The sequence below is a fragment of the Lates calcarifer genome, linkage group LG24 (genome assembly GCF_001640805.2).
Source record: "Lates calcarifer isolate ASB-BC8 linkage group LG24, TLL_Latcal_v3, whole genome shotgun sequence".
In the NCBI taxonomy this organism is placed as follows: Eukaryota; Metazoa; Chordata; class Actinopteri; family Centropomidae; genus Lates; species Lates calcarifer.
The window spans coordinates 557,901-582,020 of NC_066856.1; the positions used below are offsets into that span (position 1 = coordinate 557,901).

Below are 24,120 nucleotides of genomic sequence, written 5' to 3' on the forward strand. Positions count from 1 at the left end.
CAAATGTTTTAAATAGTCACAGATACATCATATGAATAGAAACATGTTCATTATTATCATTTTACTTCAGCTCAATAATCAGATTATGAACACATTAAACAGATTTAAAGAGGCTGAGGAGCCTCAGACTGACAGCTGATATTTTCCCTCTCGGTGTAAATATCTGATAAATGTGGGATGAATCACATTATGACTGAAGTGATATGGATCAGCCTCTGGGCTGGTCCAGGCTCGTTCCGGCGTCACGCGCTGCGTGTCACACCCATAGGGCACATGCAGACCAGAGAATGATCCTGAACAATAGACGATCTTTGTGTGCCAACGTCTTGACGTGTCACCGCGGACGGTGAAGGAAGTGTCCGATCTTGAAGAGTGTGTAGTTTGGAAACGGACTCATGTCTGACAGATAGTGTGGTCTGTGTCAGGAGCCATGTCCCCGCTGCAGAGGTACCATGCAGTGGAGAAGACACATCACCGGCTGCGCCTTCAGCCTCGTCTTTGTTGTGTCTTATTTCACCAATAAGGTGAGTGAGTGTTGAGCGGAATAAGCTCAGAAAACACTGGTTTTAACAGGAGGAGCTGAAGCTTCCCTCTCTCGCAGAAAAACTGACTTATTCATCGGAAAATTACAATTACACTCTCACAGTCACCATCAGTTGTATCATGCTTGTGATCATGATTTAAGATCCCGATCGAATTTCTAATTAGGCGTGAACGTGACCCATCGAGGCAATGTCCCAGCTCTTATTTTGGTAGGGAACTGCTACAGGAAATGAAAACGAGCAACCTGTAAAAGAGAGTTGTTGTTGGATGAACTGTCCGCCGAACTGATGAGTGAACCCCATCGATAATCAATAATATAGTCAAGAGTTAATAAGTGATAAGTGCTTTTGCGGGTAGGTTTGGATATTTTAAATTGGCGGAATTTTGACAGGAGTTTGGTGCTAGAGATGGCGCATCTCCTGTTGTCAGGATGAGAAGTTGTAAAAGTTACAAATGAGCTGATTTACACCTGTTTTTCCTCGTTTTTTTTTCAGTATGTCCTGTCAGTGTTAAAGTTCACGTATCCAACCTTATTTCAAGGGTGAGTATCTGAAGGTGATCACAAATGACTGTGATAAAACTCACACTTTACACTTAAGAATCTACGGTCTCTGTTCACTGACGTTTTCAGATGGCAGACGTTTGTCGGGGCTGTTCTTCTTCTTCTCTTTGGGAAGCTGGGATGGGTGGAGCTGAGCCGCATCACCAGGTGCTGTGTGTGTGTGGTGTGTGTGTGGTGTGGACCGCTGCAGGATCCATGTTGAGCTCTAAGAGCTTTGTCTGATGTTGTAATGTTGTGTCACAGATCAGCAGCTCTGCCCTGGCTGCCGGCCTCGCTCCTGTTTGTAGGAAACATTTACGCTGGGTCCAGGGCCTTATCACGCATTGTACGTCCTGACACTTCCTACATTTAATAACATGAATTACCCCTGCTGTCCTCTAGATGTATACACCAGCTGCCTTCTCTCTGTGCAGGACATCCCTTTCTTCTTCACCCTGCAGAATTCCTCTCATGTTGTTAGTTACATCATCCTGAAGCTCGTCCACAGAGAGGTGAGTGCGTCTCATTCACGTGGGACTAATGGAGGAAGACGACCCTCACCAGTCTTCCTCTGCACCTCTACACTGTTGTACCTCTGTAAATGTGCAGCTCTCGTCTCTCCTCTCTCCTGTAGAAGACACAGTGGCTGAAGTTTATCAGGTTGGTGTTTGATTCATGAAATTCATACACTTCAGTTCTCTTGTTATAAAAACAATAAACTTGCAAAGCTCTGAATCAGCAGTACCAAACAGACTGATCATAGATTCAGAGATGAACCGTTTCCTCTGACATGACACCATCTTTAAATCTGCTCACAGCGTTTGTCTCATGCTGCTTGCAGCCATCAACCTCCCCCTCTATGACCCTCAGGTAATAGCACATCATTCATTTCTCATTGACAGTGCAGGTCAGAGGGATATAGGTGGTTTCTGGTTATTAATCTACTCATTAATCATCCTCCTAGTTTGACTCCAGTGGTTATCTGTGGGCTGTCTGTCACCTGGTCTGTGTTGGTGAGTCTGTTTGATTTGTCTCAGTGTTAAAAATGGTTTTATTTTTATCGGTTTCATCAGACTCTGAGTTTAGTGTCAGAGGAAGAAGAAACAGTGGCATGACTGGAAATCATCAGAATCAGTTTTCTCTCTCAGATTTGAAAGTTGCCTAAAAGCCCACATCTGTCAGTCAAACTTTATTGTACAGCACCTTTCACACAGGTTCAAAGTGCTCTACAAACGACACAACAAATCCAAACTGATGCACTCAAAGAATCACACTAATGGCACTGTTTAAGATAAATCTAAGAGTTGGAAAACAAATGACAGAATGGACGTCAGTGGAGGACATATCTCTGCCAGGTGACCGGTTCTTCCCTGGTCCCGCCCCCTCCCAGAACATTTAGCGTAATGTTCTGGGAAGCCTCCTCAGTGGAGGAAACAACAACCACAAATTTAAAAACGAATTAACTCATAAATAATGACCATAAAAGATTGAAGTGTAAAGAATGAGACGTTGTGATCGATGTTTCAGGCGCGTACAGAGTGTTTCAGCTTTACCACAGACCCAGTAACCTGAGGTGAGTTCAGCTGATGACAGTGGAAACTCCAGTTTCTCAGCTTTCTCAGTTTAAGGTTGTTGAACTTCTGCTAACACTGTGGTGATCTTATTTCAGTGATCTTGAACAACAGTGTATCAACTACTTGTTCAGGTAAGAAGAAACTAGTTCTACATGTTGTGGATCTGAGGCTCAGAGAAATATAATACAGTTAAAATTTGACTTTGTATATGAAGAAACATAATAACTTTAATTTAGCATTCATAGTTTTTTTTAAAAGTTTACTGATGCCACACCTGCAGATTTCCTTTCAGGTGAGAAGTTACCTGCTTTTCACAAAGTTGGACATAAACTGTCATCTCACAAAAACCTGATGCAGCATGGAGACGGTCTGTTTATGTCTCCCTGAGGACGTTAACAAGGAATCAGGAATTTGAGGTTACAAATTCATATGTAACTTGAAACTCCTGAAAATATTCAGAATTAAATTAAAAACGTAGAACCTCCTTTAAATGAGTTATTTGCCCGTGCTTCCAGAAACAGCTGTTAAACACCCACTAATTATTTCTAATCATTTCATGTGAGAAGAGTCCACATCCAGAACATGAATATATTCATCTTGAGGTGTTAACAGTGACTAACTGAAGCTTCTCCTGCCTGTGACCACAGTGTGCTGCTGCTGGCTGCTGCTGCTCATCCAACAGGTATGAACGACACCTGTACCGGTGTTACATCATGTCTGATGTGGGTAAATACTGAGACAGTAAAGATCAAACAGCTCAGTGGAGGTTACTCTCACTAGAATCATTTCCGTCTTTACTGTACCAGTGAATGATGATAGTGGACCATACAATCAGATAATGTGTTGTAACTGTGATGTTGTCCCATGACTGTGGATGACATGGTGTTTGTCCACAGGTGACCTGATGGCTGCCCTGGAGTTCCCCTCCCTTCAGTCTCACACATTTCACTGTGGCTGCTGTGCCAGGTCTGTCTCTGTTCTCATCAGTCAGCTCACAGTGCTGGATTTATTCTATATGCAGTGGAGTTGAACCTCCAGGGTTCTGCACTGAGAGCAGCAGATCATCTCCTGTGTGGAGTCACAGCACAAGTACAGAGCACACTGTACAGGATCAGAATAGAGAATGCTTTAGGTGGCCAGACCTCTGAGAGCTGAGCAATACATGAGGCCTACAGACACAGCTCTGATTTATATGACTGTCCAGAAATGACCAAGTAATAAAGTCCTGGAGAAGTGTTTGAGTCTGAGCTTCTGACTTGTTACCTACATCACATGTAAAAAGTTGAATGTTTTCATCAGTAAAGGTGACTCTTGTTGTACAGAGATGTTTTGGTATTTTGCAGTGTGTCTGAATGTAACTCTGATCAGACCTGTGTCTCCCTCCTCAGTGCTCTGCTGGGCTTTCTCTTACTGTTGGTCACAGTCAGACTGAAAAGTGGTTTGTCCCTCGAGCACTTTGGGATTTGGAATTTTCTGTCTAAGGTGATTGTTTATTTTATATTTATTAATATTTAGTTATGAGACTGTGCCATAAAATATGCTCAAACTTCACTGATTCAAAACAAACAGTTATTATGTTTGAAAGCTAAAATGATGTGTTTTTCCTCTCAGGTTACTGCCATGTCTCTGTCTCCATTTGTTTTCTCCATGGAGGTTACCGCTCCGTCTCTGATGTGGTGAGTTCACGTTTATTTATCTCCTGATCATTCAGTTCTCTAATTATTAGTAAATCTAGTGTTGGTAAATGAATCAAATGTTTTAAATGTAACTTTGTGAAACCTATAGATTCGTTGGCATGATGATAATGTTTATTGTTGATATTGTTGTGTGGTTACAGTGTGGTTGGCAGCCATGTTGGCGAGGCCCTGCTGTTGTACTCAGACAGAGAATCTCAGCAGTGATGATCCCAAACCTGCACTTCATGAAGAGATTGTTTTTCTATTTAAAAAAAGTTATTTTTTCACATTATTTTTTATAATCTCTGCTGTGTGCTCTGATGAGGACCAAATAAAATCATCTTTGTATACATGTTATCTCTCCATTGTTTTCTAATCTGAGGTCTATGATCTGAAAACATCAGGCTCTGGATGTTGAACAAAGGCAGATTTTAGTTTGTAAAAGCCTTTTCTTCTTGTACATTGTGGTTACTGTTATTCACATTGTCTTGATATAATTAAGTGAAACATGTGGTAATGTTGAGTCTAACTGAATGAAGAATTGCGGCATTTAAACATCAAGTTAACTTTTATTTATTTTTACTCAGTATCTACAAAAAACCTTCACAGTCTGCACATACACACACACACACACACACACACACACGTTAAAATGATGAACTTTAAACTGGACAGATTAAAACAGCCAGAGACAGACTCCCTCAGTTCTCCTCAGGTTTCGGGGAAAATAAAGCAGTGAGCGGTTGTCTTCTCCGTAAACGTACCTGAGGATTCTTCTCCTCTCTGATATAACCTACAAACAAGGAACATGATCTCAGTGTATAAGATAGTGCTCAGACTCATGTCTGCATTGTACGTACTGTAATGCTGAAGAGAGTTGATGGAGCATGTGGGTGCTGTGGTTTAATAGTTAAATTACCTCTTTCGATGCAGGTTTGTGTTGATGGGAATCCAACCTCCCAGAAGTTTTCAGGGGTACAGGGAGGAATGTAAAGAAATCTGTGCCTTGAGCATGAGGACAGCTTCTTCTGTTTCTCCTCTTCTGGGAGGTGGGCGTAATACTGGAGGACAAAAAAAAGACAGACTTTAAAAAAAGGATCAGAGTAAAAATGTGTCTTGTTTATTTTGGCTTCATAGTCAGAATACTTACTGTTTCACATTCCTTACAGGTCGTGCCCTTCAGTTTTCTTCTCTCGTCTTTCTTGCGAATGATGGCCACATGTGCAAATGTTGGATGTCTGATCCACACAGAGAAAATTTAGGTTGTGGAAACTACAGAATCTAGAAACTGCAGCCTGTCTGCTCTCTCTCTTGCTGTCTGTTAACCTCCAAATATAACACAAAGTGCGATGTACTGTGTCAGACAGTCAGACTTACTGTGCTTTTCTTGGACCTGAAGTGCTTCCAGGACGATCTTGTTCTAGTTCAGGAAACAAACACAAGCTCAGTTCCAGAGTCCACCTCTAATGACAAACACAGAAATTCCTCTTAGTCTGAAAACCTACCACTGTCCTCTTCTTCCTCCTCCTCCTCCTCTTCTTTTTCTTCTTCTTCTTCATCATCATCATCATCATCACAGGGCTGGCTCTGGCCTATGTGTGAATTGTTGTAAGAGTTGTACTCTCCATAAGCTGTGGTGTCAAACATCATGTCCAAACTGTCATTTGCCTTTACGCCGAGTCCTTGAAAAGAAAACCCATCAGACTGTTGTTAAAGTTTTAATCTCAGCAATATGCTGTTGTCAGTTTCTGCAGGTGAAGACCTACAGCGTTATATTTACCAGACACATTGTCCCTTCTGCTGCAGCCATTTTCTCCCCGAGCCTGGAGTAAACTGTGACTGACCCAGGTGCAGTCGGTATCTGCCAGCTCTCCATGACACGGTTCTTCTTCTTCTTCTTCTTCCTAAAACACAGACCAGCTGTCACAGGTCGACTCTTTACATACAATACAACAGACTGAAACCATGAAAGACATGAAGCTTCATCAACACCAGCTACAACCAGCAGGTGTAGCTGTGACAGGAGTCATGTGACTGTACCTGGTCTCCTCTCTGCTCGCTGTCGTACATGGACAGGACGAGTGCAGGGTCAATGCTCCACATGGGCTCCGTTCTGTGCTTCCTCCCAGCTGGGGAAGAACAGTTAGCACAGTCACGTTAAATTCAGCTGATAATTATCAAGAAATACTTTTAATCAGAGAGAAGACTGACCTTTGAAAACTCACCGTCCTCTGTTTCATGTTGGTCCTGTGACGCATTCAGATCCTGCAGAGGGTTGCTTTTCTGCCCAGCATGGTCCCCTTCTCCTTTAACTTTGTCCTTCAGCTTCTTGGAAGCAGGACTTGCACAGGAAGCACTTAGCCTTTGACTTGAGGTCCCACTTTGTGCTGACTGAACCTAGTAAATGTTAAATGTTACATCATAAAAACATACTCAAGTATTATTCTGTCTAATTGTTCATTAGAAATAAAATCTAACTATACACACACATCAGGAGAGTCTAGGAAAAAACTGGTAGAAGATTTATTCAAAACCTGAACCTGCTGAAAACATTTTTAGTGCAATCAAAAAGTTCTGAGACTGGTCCTGTTGTAGACAGAGAGTCACACAGTAATATTCATGCAGCAGGTGCGAGCAATATTTTTCAATAAACATCTGGACTTGTGTTAAAGATGTTTTTGTGACCATTTGAGATTTCCCCATAGAGCAGAAGCAGCACCATGTGGAGGTCTGTGAGGACCCAACCGTCAGCAGCTCCACAGTGGAAGAGCTGAAGGCTCCAAGACTGAGGAAGGTAAAGCAGGTTGGGGGCATGCTGATCATTTTCTTGGACATTCACAGGGTTGTGCACTGAGAATTCATCCCCCAGAGTCAGACTGTCTACACTGAGTTCTGAGGTGTCTGGGGGAGGACATTCAGTACAAACAACCTGAACTGTGGTGTGATGGTAGTTGGATACTCCATCATGACAATGAGTGTATCACTGCACGTGGTGAATACTTTGAAGGGGAAGTTGGTCATATTTGAATCAGGTACTGTTTTTACTTGTTACAGACACAGTCTCTGAACTTTTGATCGCACCTTGTACAGCGCCTGAAATTCTCTCAATCTGACCTGCTGCTTTTTGAAACACATACATTCATAGGAGTCTATAGGACACTTCTCTAACCTGCTTCATGAAGCTGGAGGTCCGTTTGATCGGTTGAGGTTGTGTGTGTTTTACTTCCTTCTGTGTGTCCACCCCCTCCTGGCTGCTGTGTTTGTTGCCCTCTTGCTCCTGTGGCTCACTGTCCTTCTTTCGTTTTGCGTTGTTACTGAAGTCATCTTCTGGAAACCTCTTCATTCGGGGGAGAAGAGACGGGGACCTTTCTGTAGTCAAGTCTGGACTGTGGATCAGCATGGATGAAGAGGAAGAGGAGTGAGGCCTTCGGAATTCTGTACTGCAAATCTATATTTTTCAGCAGATGAATGTTTCATCCTTACTTTAAACATCGTTGCCCTGCAGTAGTTGTAGTTTTCTGGACTAAGTGATGCTTGTTAACAAGTTCAAGGCCACAGGTTTCTGCGATCACCTCCTCCACATCATGATTTACATCGTCTGAAACGATACAACCGACAGTCAGGACACCACAGAACTCATAGTATGTCCATCAATCTCATCAGTCTAAGATGCTTCATCTCAAATGCCAGCAGACGGTTCCGTTTCAGAGACAGTTTTACTTATGAGTTCATTCATAAATGCCTGTGTGGTCCCTCCATGTGAATTAATCTGATATGATGGGTGTGTTTGTTTTGATAAAATGTTGCCTGGTGCTGCAAAGGGAGAAATGGTCACACCAGACAGAAGACAAAACCACCAAGAGCAGACCAGGGGAGGAAATACTGCAACAGTTTCTGTTCCTGTTTTCACATATTTCAAATTCTCAAACACTGATGATATAACAGGAGTACAGTGGATAAAGTCATACTTGAGGTTTGGGATGAGTCCAGTTCACATGTGTTCGGTACCAGCACTTCTGCTCTTCTAGGCTCCTTATTCAGCTCTAAAACAGGAGCAGCAGCACATGTTAGAGGACTCTGTGCCTTCAAGCAAAAGACTCAGAGAAAATGTCTGGAGGTTACAGTGAAGGAGACTCACCGCTGAAGAGTGAGTTGTTACACTGTGGTAGAGGCAGCTCTGCATAGCGGATATGTCTGATTTTATCCAGGTTTTTACGTTTCTTCAGTTTGTTAGCCGCAGGCAGCGAGCTGGACAGGACCGGAGAGTCTGGGATGATGCCTTCGTCCTGGTCTGAGGGTGAGGCCTGCTGGGGCTCTGAGCTGATAAAACAACATAGACCAGTGTGACAGGGTCTAACTGGGAACAATACAGATTCTAAACTAAAATAAACCTGTTCTCCTATAGAAACATATGGACCAGACCAAAAGCAGCTACATGCTTTTTATTTACTTGAACATTTTACAGTGTTGACAGAACACGTCTGTAACAGACTGAGGAGCTCACCGAGACATCTTTAATCTTTGCAGCTCAGCCTGTAGTTTTCTGTTCTCATCCTCCAGGCTGTTTCTTTCATTCTCTGTGGAACAAACAACACAATTACCAACACTATGCTCCTCATCATACAGAGTCTTCACTTCACTGTTGAGTCAACATAAAGTCATAATAATAATAACAATGTCATGAGTTCTCGTGAGGCTTGACTGTAATGTATGAGTCCTGTTAATGTCTCTGTGAAGCTCAGAGAATCACCAAAGTTCCTAGGATTTATTATCCTGGGAAACATGGAGTTTAGTCCATCCAGTAAATGTTGAGATATCGTAGATGATAAGCAGAGAAGACTTTAACCTGCTGGTGGCTCTACACAAAAAGTCACTACAGTTAGTAGGATTCCTCCTCTAGACATCATGAAGTTCAGTCCTACCAAAAGCTGTTGAGATATTCAGGTCTGGACTAAAACAGATGACCAGACAACACAGCCATCTTCTTTTTTCTATTGTATTACATTACATCACATTAAACTACAAACTACAGATTATTGGCATTGTATAAACATCATCTTTTTCAACCTGCTGTTCTCAAGCAGCATCTGCTCTGAGTGTATCAGCAGAAAATAAACATGTTCTTCCTTCCTCTCTCACAGGTACAGTGTTAATGTGTTAATCTGTAGTTAGTGTCTGCTCCATGTGACAGCAAAATAAGAACAACAGTGAGTTAACTCACTCAGTTCGGCGATGAGGCGCAGATTTTGGTCCTGGTTGTTTTTCTGGTTCTCCTCTATGATGGCACATTGATCACATTCTCCCGCTCGGAGCCTGGAAACAGTGAACACAGCTGCTCGCCTTTACGTTTCACATGGTTTTATATGGTTTCACCTTATTCTAAACTGTCCTAGAGGAAGTTACCTCTCCTCCAACACACTGATGGTATCCTGCAGGCTTTTGTTTTGCTCCTTCAGCTGCTGGTTGCGGTTGTAAAACACCTCGAGCCTCTGAGCATCTCTGTAGAAAACATAATAGAAAGCATAATCACAGTTTTAGAACAGCAACGACTTATTCAAGCATTACAAAACATTTGCTGAGACTAACTCCTCAGATTTGATGCTTTTCTCCATCAAACGTGGTTTTAAACTGAATATCTCTGGGTTTTGACTGTCACAGCTGAGTTTACAGACACAGTTTAAGGCGTTTTATAGAGAGTGTTGTAGCGTCAGTCCAGCTCAATATTCTGAAGCAAAAGTTAAAGATACTCACAAACAGCGTTCCTTCTTCAACTTGCTCACTTTTACCTCCAGTTCTGAAAACATCAACAGATGCACAGAAGTAGATTTTATTTTAGTGTCTGGCTTCTCTACAGCTGACATCAACTGCTAAGAAGATGAACTGGATGTATGAACGCAGCTCACCATAGGGGTGAGTTACCTTGCAGTGCGTTCTGGTGGCACTCTCCAAGCTGCCTCCATAACTCTTCAAAGAGTTCAGCAGGTTTGTTTGTGCCGCTGCTCGGCCCTGGGCTGCTCATCCTCCAACCACTGCTACAACACAGCCAGACCTCCTGCTGCCTGGGGAAAAGGACGAGGTGTTAGGATAAGGATTCAATGCACATGTTGGTCTCTCAGTGTAACATACTAACTACTACATTACACTAAAAGCTCAGTCAGCATCATTCACGTTTGTTCATATCCAAATTATTTTTCATTTCAGTTCAACTCTCATTTACCAGTATCCACAGTCTGAGCCTCTCCTATGAATCTAAGTGCTACACATAGAGAACACTGATCAGCTGACTGGTTCAACGTCTACACAACAGCTAATTAACCAGCCACGTCAAGGCTTCATCACCAACCACGCCCAAAAAGCTCCAGGTTTCCTCCTCATCATCATTTCTGTCTACACCATTTGATTGATTACATTTGTCAGAAATCTGTATCACTTGAAGGATCATCAATAACAGGTCCTCCATCCTCCATCCTGCTCTCAGACCTGAACTTTTTCACTTTATATTTGTTGCTCATTTATTATAAAGGCAATTTTTTTGTGCGTATCAGTGATGAACAGACAGAAAACCACTGTAAGGTTCTATAATTCCACAGAGAATTGTCAAGCAGCAACAAACAATTACCTTCATCATCAATACATCTGACAGGCATTTTCTCTAATAACTGATTGATTGATCAGTGAATAAAATGTCAGAAAACAAAGAAAAATGTCTCATTATTCCCTGAAGTCTAAAGATGTTGAAATTATAAATATTCACATGTGAGAAGAATTTGAGGATGAACCAGTGAATTTTCCTTTAAAATGACTCAAGCAATTAATCAACATCAGAATTGTTGCAGATTGATTTCCTGTCAATCATCTATTCATTTAATCAGCCAATAACTTCAGCTCTAGGGTCCAGGTTGGTTTATCAACCACGTTATAACAAGGATGCTGCATTTTTTTACACACACAGATGTAGCTTCTGCAACCGCAAACTTTCACATGAATTTTAAGTTATAGCGTCGTGTCGCCGGCACAGCTGATGGAGAAAGCCGAGGTTCGCAAGCATCACTGAAGGGCTCAAATGACGTTAAAGCACAACCTCAAGTGTAACATTGCGATTATACTAAAACTATTGCCAGAAACAGTAAAATGTTTATGGCGGAGAGACCCAGAGAGTGGCTTTACTCTACAGATGACAGAAATAACAGTGGTTTTTTAACGACTTCACCGGTGAATTATCGCTGTATCACCTGACAGACACAACTCGGGGCAGCTGTTACACACAACACACAACAGAAAAACACAGTCCATTATATTCCTCTGGTTTAAGGTGAAACATTAACGGAGCTTTTTCATTTAACATTTAACATTTAACCTCTGTGTCTGTAAACACAACTACATCAGAACAACAGACGTTCGTTACATTAAATTACAGTACAGTTACAGTAACAGAGTTGACGTGACTTACAGCGACGAGTGTGAGGAACACGGAGTTTAATCAAACCGACATGTTCATGTGGACCGGACTGAGGTCGCAGGTCTAAGGTCTCGGGGATTTGTAAATCCACAACAGACTCAAAACTGGCGCGTCCTGCTGCATGCTGGGAAAGCTCCCACTTCCTGTTCTGCTTCTTCGTCTGCTTTTTTTGAGGTTTGCTGGCCGTTGGCAAACATCGAACTGGTAGCAGTCACTGCCTCCTACTGGTCAGGATGTCCAGTAGTTACATTCTAAATAAATAAAATAAAATAAAATAAAATACTCCAACATCTTCTCAGTCGGTCAGACAGATGAGTCAGTCTAATACAGTAAAATAGGATCTGATCATAGTAATATCTATTAGATCAATCCATACCTTTATCTTTTGAATCTTCTGCCTCTGCCATTTGACTGTTTCTTCTTGCCCACATCAGTCAAATATGTCTGTATTAATACAGTAATCATTTCTGTTCTGCTGAGGCTAATTTCCAAATCATTGTTATTATCTATTGCAGCCTCTGTTAGATCCTTATCTGCCATTTCATGTCCTTTGATATCAACATCTGTTGGTTCCCATAAGATTATTATTGAGACCCATCTTTTAAATTCTGTAAAACATTTGGTTTACTGTCAGTGAGGCCTTAGTCTTCTTCTTTGGTTTAACAGTCACAGTGTTGTATTACTGCCACTCTCTGGTCTTAGTTAGTCCTGCTCTCAGGAACAGAACTGCTCAGGGACCCCAACTACCACTGAATCTATCATTAACCTCCTAAGACCCTGCGTCCACATATGTGGACATTACATTTTGGGTTTGCTGCACCTCATATTTTAATTTTGCTAAACTTAGACCTGTTGTCCCTGTTAGCTGACACCTTTTTGTGCAGTATTAGTGTGGACAAAATCACAATGCACTCAACAGTGTAAAAACAAGATGGCAGGAATTTCTGTCAACACATTCTACAGCTGAGATCAATACAGAAGTACAAGAGGAACAAAACCTAATTAAATTTTATGGTTTTACAGTTGTTTTTTTATGCACAATAACATTTGTTGCTTGATATAGCATCCAAATTTGACAAGACAGCAAATCTGACAACTGGACATTACCATTCATATTTGGTTTTTCATAATTTCTTATGCTAATTCATAATTTGAGTGACAGACAAAAAGAGTGAGTGCTGCTGTTTGTAGCCTGTTAGTAAATGTTAGCAGAAATTCTCCCAGGCCATTAGGTGTAACAGACTGTTTCCCAGCGACAAAATGGACATTCCTAGTTCAGAGTATGGAGTAAGGAAAAGGTATAGAGTTACAAAACGTTGAACAATTGTAAGACTTTTAGATGTGTTTGCATTGTTTGCAAGTTTGGTTTTTGCACATGCAGGTCAACAATAAGAGTAATAAAAAAGTAACTGAAGGTTGTGTGTGATTGATAAGCTTGTTCCATAGTGTTTTTTACTTTTCCCAGGCATGTTCTGAGCATGTCACAAAAATTCCCAAAAGACAGCTTGTTCTTATATTTGTTTTTATTTTTGGTCTTTCTTTAGAATACAAAACAAGAACCAAAATCACAAAAATAACATTTACAAAACAGATTATTTAACTGAGGTGACTGAGGCAACATAGAAAAGCATGTCTAAAACAGTGATACTGGTGGTTAACCTGGAGCCTTGAGGTACGACAGTTAGCAATGTCAAAGGTTGGATATCTTTACAGACTGGTTTGAATTAGTACCTTCACTCAATAGTGCTATTATCATATCATGTTGTCCTAACATGTCCACAGTTAGCTGTGATTTCATGACATAGTGCTTCAGACCTAAAGACAAACTGATGATTGTGACATGTGGGTTGAAAAGTCAAAGCATGTCTCACGCTATATGGCACCATTTTTAATGGTACTTATTTTAGTCCTCTTTCCTACACACACACACACGCACACACACACACATACACAGCTCATTAAATGGCTGCAAATGACTTTGAAAATCATCCTCTGTTTGCTCCCCACCAAGAATAACTTGTGGCTAAAATAAGTGATAAACATTGAAATCACCCAGAAGTGTTTCAGGCAGGAAACAAAAGCTGCTTTTCCTAAAATGTGTCCTATCTTTCTCCTAAAATACAAACATGGTAAGACGTAATGCATCAACACCGCATCGCTGAAAGAAACAATAAAAACTGAGCGTCACTTACCAAAACACAAAGCAGTGAGATTAGTACAGTTTGGTCTGCACTGGACCGTGCAGGTATGTTTTTGCATGAACAAACGTTTCTTGTCTTTTCTTCTTTCACATTTAAGACATGGTCACTGGTGATTCAGCATTGCAGATTATTACTTTTTTTTTAGTTCCTTTGGATGTGTGCCTTTTGTTGAGTTTGCATCTGTCACAGCAGGTAGATTGAGCTAGCATTACTTCATATATCTATATATACACATGCATTCAATGTCATATGTGTCCCCCAAATAAAAAAAACAACAACAACAAAAACAATTCCAAACTCCCTTTTCACCACTTAAAGAGTTTAAGCTATAAAAACCTGCATGACAGTCCACCAAAAGTTTGCATGGAGGCTTTGCTGTTTGATGTGAGATATGCAGCCGGTTGTAGAGGTGCTGGCGCTGGGGGGGTGGCGTGGGATGCAGCCTTATTCCATTAAGAGAGAGAGGGGGGGGGGGTCATGGGGACGGGCCTATTCTTCACCATCTCCCTGTCTAGAATGGGCCTCTTTCTATGTAGTTGGGTTTTAGATTCACATTATGCTGGAAGAAGAGTAACTGGTTGCAGACGCTGGCAGATCAGGTCCTCACCAAGAGCAAAAAACACTGGAGTAGAGTGTGAATGCATATCTACCATCCGCTGACCTGCAGAGAGAGCAACATGCAGAAACACACCATTGGGATCTGCATGTGTCTGAGTTGAGCTGATTCAGATTCACGCGTCATACTCACGCTTCCCTCTCTTCACCACTGCGGGGGCACGTAGCTGTAGCTGGGTGTGCCAGGAGGCCGATACGTGGGCATCGTGACAGGATGGGGGGCGACAGGCGCTGGTGATGGAGTTGTCAACAAAGTTCCTGAGAAGCAGAGTGAACACTGTGAGCATAACTTCCCTTTCCAGGAGAAAACATTAAATACATGAACACAGTTAGGGACCCTAAAGTAAGAACCAAGAACCAAATCTGTTCAATAAGACAAAGAGCAGGAGATAAATGAAAGAAGTTGACGGTCAGTGTTAGCTGAGCATGTAGGGTGTTAGAGGTATTAGGAGAGGAGGTGCTCTCAGAAGATATGAGTCTTCAGAGATTGTTGAAGACAAAGATCTGATAGTATACTATCCACAAACCTCAAACCACAAACCAGAAGAGTCTGGACTGAGAACACCTTGTGTGCAAGGATGGTGATGTCAGATAACAAGCCTTGGAGGAACACAGTGGCTGAGAAGGAGCAGAAGCCTGTATGACTGAGTTCAGACCAAGAAGTCTCTCTGTAAACAGCGTTAGAGACTTGGGCTGCAGTCAAATAGTCAAAAAAATCTCCTTTCCTTACCACTTTCCTCGACCTCAATGGAAAATGTCATGAGGTCAAAGAAACATGCGAAGGAGAATTGATAAGGAATTAGGACAAGGGAACTGCGGTATTTAGAGAATCCGACTGCACTTACACTAGGCTTTTTTAAACTTTATTTATAACACGTGGAAGACATAATGACCAACTCAGCTCAGTGCTGGAGGCTACAATTCAATAAGAGAGAAAAGGAATTGTGTGACGGGTCCAGAGTAAATTATATTCAGACAGAAATACACAGTTTCCTCTTATGGGAGCTTTGACCTTTTGTGTTGTTAAGTGGAAAAAATGATTTTTTTTAGAGGGGGGAAAGATTTTAAGAAGTTTCTGATCGTGTCTCAAACATAAAACAGGAGCTCTGTTGTGTCTACATGTACATGGATCTGCTGCTGTGAAACTACAACGGTGCGTCGCTTTAAATGCTGCTGCTGCTGCAAGGAATCATGGGACATCATTCTCTCCTTTCCTTTGGTAAAGGAAGGTCCAGTGTCTCCTCTGCTGAAGGAGATAAGATAGGAAGCAGTGAAGCTCCTTTCCTTAACATCTAGAGAACTGGACCAGCTCTGATCATAGCTGATACTTCAGGGTCATTTACCTCAGTTTAGAAACCTTCATAAAAAAAAAAAAAAAAAAAAAAACACTATTCAATCACAGCCATGGATTAGATTTCAGGTCATGTGACCTTTTAGGCTGATCAGAAACCAGATGCACCACTGCATTCTGGATCTGTAAAGGGACCACCAGAAGACCTAAGAGGGAACCATGGTCTGTACCAAGTACTGGGTGAAGGACTGAGACGGATAAGACTTGATTTTTCTTATGTTGTATTGTGTAAAGTGACATGACCACAGACAGATGCATCATGGTCAGAGAAGGAGAGCTGTTCATCAAACATGACACCAGGTTTCTCATGAGCTTGGTTGGAATGAGAGATGAAGAGAAGACTTTGATGCTGAGAAATTATACTTTGTTGTTTTCTTTCTTTTTTGAACTCCTCATCTCCACATTTGATTTTTGGAAATTATTTTCACAATAATGTAATGAATCAAATGTTTCTCATGCATCTCAAAAATCAAAAATCCTGATATAAAACATATTTAAACACGAAACACTGCGGTTTACCAGCAGACATGGCCATGGTGGTCCCGGCTACCATCCCCATGGCAACACTGTTGGGGCGGGGTGGGGGGATGGGCGGGGCGTACATGGCTGCAGGCATCCCATTGGGCTGGACCACCGTCGTGTGATGGATAACATGAGGGGGAGCAGCATACAGCGGCTGTGTGTAGTAGGTGCCCTGTTGTTGTGAGGGAATTAACGCCTGGGTCACACCAAAGAAAGAGGAAAATCCAACATTAAAAACATCAGGGATTAGAAGTTACACCGTCAGCCTGAGGCAGATTCGTAACCATACTGACCTGCGCGTATGGGTTCTGTTGGGCGTAGGTGCTCCTGACAGGGTAAACGGCAGCAGGGTAGGGGCTGGGTGAGGAGGAGTACGGAGGGACCGTCCCCGTGTTGGGAGAGCAGGACATTTTGAAAGGAGTTCCTGGAGCGTAGCCTAGAGGGGGAGGAAGACTCTTCACGTTAGTTTTTAAATGTAAAGTCTCCTCCAGGATCTGTCTGAGGATGAAGAGCAGCTGGAGTTATTGGATCATTTTTAATTTAATAATCAGTGTCATCTACATCTGAAATGACAGTGATGCAGTTTGACTGAATATTTTTTCTATGCGGTGGAGATTAGGTCTGCAGACTGAAACATGGAGCCTGTAGCTCAGTAAACTCAGACAGCTCTCTGTTGTCTGCTCACATTTTATCCACTAGCTGCAGCCTCTCCATCTGAAAACCAGTCTCATTTTTTATTCTCTGGAACACAACCAGAATACAGAAAAGAAAAAGCTTTCTCATTCTTCTATGAGTTTTTTTAAGCTTCTTGTTTAATCACACTTCCACGTGATTCTGAAGTTCCTTTCTCTGGTCTTCTTACAGTTAATTTACATCAAATCTTTGGACCAAAACTGTCAAATCTGATCATTTTACTGAAGGACACCTGTTATATCGAGTCTGTGCGATGTATGTGGATTTCAGTAGAGTCCCCTTCGTACCGCTGGGGAAGGCTGGGTTAGCTCCTGCATAGACATTGGGGGTGTACGCTGGAGCAGCTGCTGCGTAACCAACAGGGAATCCAGCTGCCACGAGCAAACAGAGAACAGAAAGTCAGTACTTTTTACTATTCTGGATTTTAGAATATTTACTGTTTAGTTACTATATTACACATCAACACATTAATTACCTGGGTAGCCTATACCCTTAGTGTTGGTGAAGGGGACCCCTGTTGGCGCAGGGCTGTACACAGGATTCATTATGGTCACAGATACTGAAATGCAAGAAACACAGACCACATGAGTTTCATCAAACTATTCAACAGTACATTCATTTAAATGAAATGCAGAGTTGAGATTAACAGATGAAGCTTGCTTCTCTCCTGTGAAGTCACATTGTCTGGCTGAAGAAACATGACAGATGTTGCCATACTTGCTTTGTTTGAAGCTACAACAGAGAGAAGGACTCAAACCTTCATCAGCCCATCAAACATCATCTGGATAAATCTGACACTCAGCTCTCTCTGCAGCTACTGACAAACTTTCCTCTTCAGGAAAAATGGTAACAAAAAATTTTAGACACATACACTGGTCTGATCACTGAGAGTCAAGGCTCCTGGCTCCATAGCTTCAACTAAAGAAACACAGGCAACTTGTTTTCACCAATCAGAAGACGGAGCAGACTACAGTTACTGTTTATCCTAATTAAACCCTCTGCAGTTAAATCAAATACATCTAAATATACATTATTTACAGTTCTTTGTCTTATTGTATGAAAGGCTCTAACGTCCACCATCCAGAGCAGAGCATGCTGATGCTGCTGGTGGTCAGTACTGATGACTAACTGCTCCATAACAGGGTCTTGATTAAGAATGTTTAATTATATGAAGCCATCAGTCTACACTCACTGATCTAAACAGTGGAGCTTGGTTTGTTTGCCTTGTTCACACATTGAAGCTGTAGCCATCATTACTATAGCTCTCTCTAGTGGACAGGATAGAGAACATCATCATCATCACCTACACACATTAAATAAAACCTGTTAAATCTCTATGTTCCAGCATCATGGCGGCGTTCACACAGACAGGTCTGATACATGTCAGTGATCAGGTAAAAGCAGGTGTTGTACTGAGGACATGGTGTCAGTATGAGGTGGCTGTCAGTGGTTTATATGGGATGACCTTGGCAGGTCACAGTCACAACACATACTCACTTTTCTTCCTTTATCATTCATGAGCCTGTCCACACGTATTCACAACGGGGAATATACCGTTCAGTGGGAGCTGGTCTCCTGTTTATCAGAGCATGACTCTGCTGAGCTCTCACTGCAGAGCTCAGTTCACATTTAAAGCATGAGCACTACCATCCCAAAAACATCTCACTGTGTTTGGACTCGTCCACTTAACCTTTACTGTAATAAGCAATACAATGTACAGAAAAGCTGAAACCAACACCTTATAAACTCACACAGATTTTTAAAACAGTTTTATATTCATTCACGTTTCAGATTTGAGTTTACTTGAGTCTGATCACCTGACCTCTGCTCTACATGCTGCTCATTAGGTTTCTGTGCACCAAACACCATCCTGTCACTTCACAAGTCTGTCCATACAAGGAAAACTGAAACAGTTAATGAAATGTGCCATTCAGAGAGAGTACAAGCCCTAAATCTACTTTATAGTCTGACAGGGCAGAGTATGACCTGACATCATGATTATTCTCACAATAAATTAATCTGCTCATGATTTTCTCAGTGAATTGTTTTTTGTTAAACTAGCTGTTCCACAACAACCAAAGAGATTCAGATTGTTATCAGGTATGACAAAGAAAGCAGCAAATCATCACAGCTGAGAATGCCTGCCATATAATAATAATACTTATTATTATTCAATATCAAAATGGTTTTTGATTAATCTTCTGTTGAGAAACTAATCGATAATAAACTGACAGATCTACCTTCAGCAGTGAGCAGCAATAACTCACATGTTTTCTCTCATTATAATAAACAGTACAGTTAAAATAAGAAGAACTGCACGGGGGTTCGTGTGTGTTCATCGTCAGGACAAACAATATGAGCTGTGTCATCATCTCGGTCCCAACAACAAACCTGAAAACAACAGAGAACACAACAAAAACACAGCACAGCACAAGGATGGAGCAGCAGAGATGAAGCAGAGAGGAGCTGCAGACTCAGGACTCACGCTTTGTTTACAGGTGACGTTATGTGCCTGTAGAAAGAAAGATGGCAACCTGTCTGTCAGTACCGGGGCTTTGTTACCTTAAGCCCGCTCGGCTCTCAGCTAAGCAGGTCTGCAACTGCAGGTAGGGTTCCGGTGTCCACGCGTGCCCGTTCTCACCTGTCTGACCGCGGACAAGCAGCCGACCGTCCCCGGACAGCGGACACACAGCTGGAGGCAGCTGGTCCACAGGCCGCGGAGCACACACACACACACACACACAGCTGTGTCCCGATGCCCCGCCAGTCCCGGCCCCGCAGGTAACACACACACACACACCTTAACGTGCAGTTAGAGACGGTCAGTAGGTCGGGTTACCTGTCCGAGTCGGCCGTCTGTCCCTCTCTGGTTCTCTCTGAAGACACCGAGCTGCTGCTGCTGCTTTGATCCCAGATGCTTTGCTGAACTCTTTTGAGCACCCCGCGTCACTTCCGAGTGCTGTCACGTGGTCTGTCAATATTTTATATTATTAAGCTACAATTTTCTTTACCAGGTGATCAGGATGAACTGTTTTCTTCTTCTCGTGTGTTGTATTTTTGTTTTGATACGTCAAACATTTTTTAAAAATAATTTCTCAGAAGGAGTCTCAGTCTGTGAGGTGCTTCTGATGGATCCAGGTCAGGAGAACGGATCAGGACAGAGGCCAGTATTTAACAGTATTTATTAGACCCCTGTGTTGTGTGTGTGTGTGGCCCAGGTTCCTCTGTGGTGTTGGTGTGACAGGTCGGTACCAGGTACTCTGTAGTCCTGACACACTGTACCGTCCGGGATCCTGTCACTGCAACACTGTGGCAGCTCTTCAGCAGCGCTGCTCCGCGGTCCTGGCAGGAAGTAAAATATAATGGACCTGAGCGGGGGGGTGGGTCTGTTTATTCTGAAAGTTCACCCACACCGGATTTAATCCTGCTGTGCTAAACATCTACAGTCCTCAGTGTTTTTACTGATTAACCTCCATGTTTCTGTGGCAGCACTACAGTTATTGTTTTGTTCTTCCAGGACCTTGACGCATCGCTTCCATTCAGCCATTGAAGTGGGGGGAGTAGGGTCCGTACTGTTGTGGTTTCACTGCGACCTGTGTGTGTGTGTTTTCTCAGGGAAATGTTGCTATGTAACTCACATTAGGAACCATTCTTCGGTGTAAGCTCAGATTATTGTATCGGCTGGTGTCGTCGGTGCGGAGCAGGGCCATCATGTCTGGAGCTGTCGGTGGAGGAGGAGGCTCCTCCTGTCTGGGCGCAGCAGCGGCAGCCAGTTGCAGCTCCGCTGGCTCTCCCTACTCTGCTGCAGCCGGAGGAGGCGCAGGGGTGGCCGGGAGGCTGCCGGCCCGGGTTCTGGAGCATGTTTTTTCCTATCTGGAGCTGTCTGACTTGATGCGGTGCGCGCTGGTCTGCCGGAACTGGAACAAAACCCTGGCGGATGAAAATAGCGAGGTGTGGCGCAGCCTCTGCACCCGGACTCTGAGTGATGAGGCTCTGCGTTCTGACATCCTGTGCAACCTGCCCACCTACAAGGGCAAAGTAGGTTTACCAGTTTACCACGGTTGTGTCTGGTCGGGAGATCTCCATTTGGAAATCTGCCTGTTTAGTGTCACCTTTGCTCTTTAAACACCTTCGCGGAGCGTGACTGACGTGTGGTAAACAGCACACCTCTTCAGGACGAATCCATAAGCTGCAGTACTGTACGACAAAAGACCCCTGTGATTCACAGCCAGTGTTTGGTAGACACATAAACAGCAATGTACAGAGTGAATGTGTATGTTTGCTGAAAATTCAACGTAAATTGGCAGATTCTTAAATGCGGTTCGGTGCTGGGTTGTGTTGAGTCACAGAGGTACTGGGGATCAGACTGAACTGGTGTTTTTGTTGTCAGTAGCACACGTTAGACCATAGACCTGTATTTGATCGGGTCACAGCTTCGGTTGTATAACTGTCTGCCTCATGTGCAGGGAGCTGATAGAAGGTGAAATCTATTTATGGAGCAGTCTCTGAATGGGACTGTCTGTAGGAAAATTGTCCTAATTTTCCATGGGACTGTGTGCAACTGGCTCACAGACTCTTGGAGGTCCCAGGGAGACCCACTGATCCAGTTCAGAGTCCATGCTTTGCAATACCAAAACCCAGTTTTAAATTGTGAGTGAAACCTTGTACTTCTGCAGAATATCTCTTGCATATGAAGATACTGAGTCTAAAACTCTGAAACAGACAGCCCTGACTCACGCAGCACATCATGTCCCCCATGGTGGACATGTCAAAGTCCATCACCATGTCTCATCTTGTTTATGCAGGAATCCACATCTGGTAGCAGATGTTTTCCAAATCTCTGTACCAGAGATGCTGTTGCCCATAAAATAACTGATCCACTTCCTGTCCTCTGCAGCTCAAAGCCTTTCAACACGCTCTGAGCTCCCACGACTGCTCCCGCAATGTTTATGTGAAGAAGAACGGCTTCACCCTGCACCGTAACCCCATCGCCCAGAGCACAGACGGTGCCCGTGGAAAGATCGGCTTTTCAGAGGGGCGGCACGCCTGGGAGATCTGGTGGGAGGGCCCCCTCGGCACCGTGGCAGTGATAGGCATCGCCACGAAGCGGGCGTCAATGCAGTGCCAGGGCTACGTGGCCCTGCTGGGCAGTGACGACCAGAGCTGGGGCTGGAACCTGGTCGACAACAACCTGCTGCATAATGGGGAGGTTAATGGAAATTTCCCACAATGCAACAATGCACCCAAATACCAGGTGGGAGCTGGACCCATGTCTGCATGTTGTTTGATTCCTCATCAGGTTGTAGATTCTGTTAAAATCATGTTGAAACGTTTCCACTGATTATTCTGAACGTTTATTTGTATATATTGTGTCCGTCCACAGATTGGCGAGAGAATCCGGGTAATTCTAGACATGGACGACAAGACATTAGCCTTCGAGAGAGGTTTTGAGTTTCTTGGAGTAGCGTTTCGTGGACTGCCCAAAGCCTGCCTGTTCCCTGCTGTCTCCGCAGTGTATGGTAACACTGAAGTCACCATGGTGTACCTGGGAAAACCTCTGGATGGTTAGACGCAGAATAACACACGCCACCATTTAAACTAACAGGCCACAGACGAGTGCTGGACTCTTTCTGTCAGCAGAGTGCCAACCGTGGTCACTGCACCATGTCAAAAGGTTCTGGAGGCTGAGTGGTCGCGTTTCTTCCAAGCAAAATAACTGTTCACATTACACAAAGAGAACATTTCTACTACAGCTGCACATGAACCCAGAGACAGCTGACAGGGAGAGGGCGGTGAGGGGACGGTCTAAATATGTTTCTGTATCAACGTGGAAGTGTCCACTTTTACAGTTTAGCTGCTGGACTTTTTTATTTACAGGACGGGGGGAACGTAATTTAATGTAATGCGATTCAGACTAACAGTGCTGAACATTTACTTGAGATTTTATGTGTGCTTGAGTGAGGCCAAAACTATTCTGAACTGTGGCAAATACTCTAAGACATCGTTTTAATAAGTGACACAGTAGTTGTTCTAAATATCTATCTGTTGTATGAGTTAATGCAAACAGCTCATTCTGGATTAACACAGGTGACTGGATTATAGTGGTTTTATGCCAAATAAATGTGACCTAATGTATTTTGATAGAGGCAAACAGAGGACGTGGGGACCAGCTGTCATGCATGTGCATGGACATAATGGACTGAAAATTGCCCTTTTCAAATACTCATCCAGTTATGGTGGAAACTATACCCCTATCATGTTAATGTGTGTCCTTTTTAATGTGCTACTGTAGTATTACTCACTATTTATTGGTTTTATCTATGGTACTATAGATACTGTGTGGTTATAGGGCCTGAAAATAAAGTCTACATGGTGCCACTCTTAGAATAAAGATGGTTTGATGCTTATGTTTATGGTTTTATACCAGAACTTGTAAGTTTGTCTGCATGTTCACAGTCACACTGCATGTTTCCAGCCAATGCTATGTGAATCTGAAGAAAAAGAATAACAAAAAGCTCCAGAACGACTCGATGACTGGTCCTGCAGCCACTTCACTGCAGTAAATGTGACCTCTATTGACAGCAAAAGCCTATAAACTGCCTGTTAAAAACCATGTATCTCTTCATTTTGTGATTTTCAATTGAATTTTTTAGATAAACTGTTCTTTTAAAACTGGTGATCTGTACAGGGTGTACCCCACCTCTTGCCCAATGTCCGCTGGGATAGGCTCCAGCCTCCTCGCGACCCTTAATGGATAAGCGGTGTAGATAATGGATGGATGAATAGATGTTCCTTTACAGGTTGAGAAATTCTCCTAAATCCTAAAATAATAAATTGTACAAAATTAAATAGGATTCTCTGAAAAATACACCATCACAGCTGTTTGTCTGAGCCCATGAAAAGCTGAAGTTTTGGAGATAAATGGTTTTTGTTGTTGGACAGTGA

The 24,120-nt window shown here is 42.8% G+C and overlaps 4 protein-coding genes across 6 annotated transcripts; 2 read left to right on the plus strand and 2 right to left on the minus strand.

Annotated features, from left to right (window-relative positions):
* Positions 1 to 318: 318 nt before the first annotated feature.
* Positions 319 to 4,686, plus strand: LOC108898251 (transmembrane protein 241). 2 transcript variants are annotated; one of them, XM_018698184.2, is made up of 15 exons: positions 319 to 524; positions 1,038 to 1,084; positions 1,175 to 1,252; positions 1,349 to 1,430; positions 1,546 to 1,596; positions 1,719 to 1,744; positions 1,903 to 1,954; positions 2,049 to 2,097; positions 2,612 to 2,657; positions 2,754 to 2,789; positions 3,306 to 3,340; positions 3,555 to 3,624; positions 4,047 to 4,140; positions 4,270 to 4,334; positions 4,496 to 4,686. In XM_018698184.2, the coding sequence occupies exons 1-15, from the start codon at positions 453 to 455 to the stop codon at positions 4,557 to 4,559; spliced, it is 867 nt and encodes a 288-aa protein (XP_018553700.1). In that variant the 5' UTR covers positions 319 to 452; the 3' UTR covers positions 4,560 to 4,686. The 2 variants fall into 2 exon arrangements, with proteins under 2 accessions (XP_018553700.1, XP_018553699.1); XM_018698183.2 differs by having other exon boundaries at positions 321 to 524; positions 1,519 to 1,596.
* Positions 4,687 to 4,891: 205 nt separating this feature from the next.
* On the minus strand, positions 4,892 to 11,941 carry rbbp8 (retinoblastoma binding protein 8). Of its 2 annotated transcripts, none has more exons than XM_018698180.2 (18): positions 11,785 to 11,941; positions 10,254 to 10,393; positions 10,086 to 10,128; positions 9,738 to 9,833; positions 9,556 to 9,647; positions 8,839 to 8,911; positions 8,473 to 8,654; positions 8,303 to 8,377; positions 7,818 to 7,932; positions 7,504 to 7,720; positions 6,560 to 6,731; positions 6,375 to 6,463; positions 6,115 to 6,238; positions 5,840 to 6,016; positions 5,712 to 5,754; positions 5,485 to 5,572; positions 5,254 to 5,395; positions 4,892 to 5,127 (listed from the first exon to the last, which is right to left on the minus strand). In XM_018698180.2, the coding sequence occupies exons 2-18, from the start codon at positions 10,351 to 10,353 to the stop codon at positions 5,036 to 5,038; spliced, it is 1,920 nt and encodes a 639-aa protein (XP_018553696.1). In that variant the 5' UTR covers positions 10,354 to 10,393; positions 11,785 to 11,941; the 3' UTR covers positions 4,892 to 5,035. The 2 variants fall into 2 exon arrangements, with proteins under 2 accessions (XP_018553696.1, XP_018553697.1); XM_018698181.2 differs by having other exon boundaries at positions 10,254 to 10,389; positions 11,785 to 11,934.
* Positions 11,942 to 13,298: 1,357 nt separating this feature from the next.
* fam168b (family with sequence similarity 168 member B) lies at positions 13,299 to 20,165 on the minus strand. Its single transcript, XM_018698171.2, has 7 exons — positions 20,015 to 20,165; positions 17,651 to 17,734; positions 17,463 to 17,546; positions 16,776 to 16,918; positions 16,480 to 16,678; positions 14,743 to 14,867; positions 13,299 to 14,655 (listed from the first exon to the last, which is right to left on the minus strand). Exons 2-6 carry the CDS (start codon positions 17,718 to 17,720, stop codon positions 14,755 to 14,757), a joined length of 609 nt encoding a protein of 202 aa, XP_018553687.1. The 5' UTR covers positions 17,721 to 17,734; positions 20,015 to 20,165; the 3' UTR covers positions 13,299 to 14,655; positions 14,743 to 14,754.
* A 534-nt stretch (positions 20,166 to 20,699) lies between these two features.
* Positions 20,700 to 23,788, plus strand: fbxo45 (F-box protein 45). The gene is made up of 3 exons (XM_018698170.2): positions 20,700 to 21,213; positions 22,073 to 22,429; positions 22,559 to 23,788. Exons 1-3 carry the CDS (start codon positions 20,887 to 20,889, stop codon positions 22,742 to 22,744), a joined length of 870 nt encoding a protein of 289 aa, XP_018553686.1. The 5' UTR covers positions 20,700 to 20,886; the 3' UTR covers positions 22,745 to 23,788.
* Positions 23,789 to 24,120: the final 332 nt, after the last annotated feature.

Excerpts from the sequence above, each read along its gene's own strand:
- rbbp8 (XM_018698180.2), bottom strand. The coding sequence starts at position 10,353 with ATGAGCAGCCCAGGGCCGAGCAGCGGCACAAACAAACCTGCTGAACTC. Across the intron at positions 8,378-8,472 it reads TAACAACTCACTCTTCAGCG|AGCTGAATAAGGAGCCTAGA; the intron begins GTGAGTCTCCTT and ends CTCCTGTTTTAG. Across the intron at positions 5,128-5,253 it reads ACAAACCTGCATCGAAAGAG|GTTATATCAGAGAGGAGAAG; the intron begins GTAATTTAACTA and ends CCTTGTTTGTAG.
- LOC108898251 (XM_018698183.2), top strand. The coding sequence starts at position 453 with ATGCAGTGGAGAAGACACATCACCGGCTGCGCCTTCAGCCTCGTCTTT. Across the intron at positions 3,341-3,554 it reads TGCTGCTGCTCATCCAACAG|GTGACCTGATGGCTGCCCTG; the intron begins GTATGAACGACA and ends GTTTGTCCACAG. Across the intron at positions 3,625-4,046 it reads CACTGTGGCTGCTGTGCCAG|TGCTCTGCTGGGCTTTCTCT; the intron begins GTCTGTCTCTGT and ends CTCCCTCCTCAG.
- fbxo45 (XM_018698170.2), top strand. The coding sequence starts at position 20,887 with ATGTCTGGAGCTGTCGGTGGAGGAGGAGGCTCCTCCTGTCTGGGCGCA. Across the intron at positions 21,214-22,072 it reads TGCCCACCTACAAGGGCAAA|CTCAAAGCCTTTCAACACGC; the intron begins GTAGGTTTACCA and ends TGTCCTCTGCAG. Across the intron at positions 22,430-22,558 it reads ACAATGCACCCAAATACCAG|ATTGGCGAGAGAATCCGGGT; the intron begins GTGGGAGCTGGA and ends GTCCGTCCACAG.
- fam168b (XM_018698171.2), bottom strand. The coding sequence starts at position 17,720 with ATGAATCCTGTGTACAGCCCTGCGCCAACAGGGGTCCCCTTCACCAAC. Across the intron at positions 17,547-17,650 it reads TAAGGGTATAGGCTACCCAG|CTGGATTCCCTGTTGGTTAC; the intron begins GTAATTAATGTG and ends TGCTCGTGGCAG. Across the intron at positions 16,679-16,775 it reads AACAGAACCCATACGCGCAG|GCGTTAATTCCCTCACAACA; the intron begins GTCAGTATGGTT and ends GGTGTGACCCAG.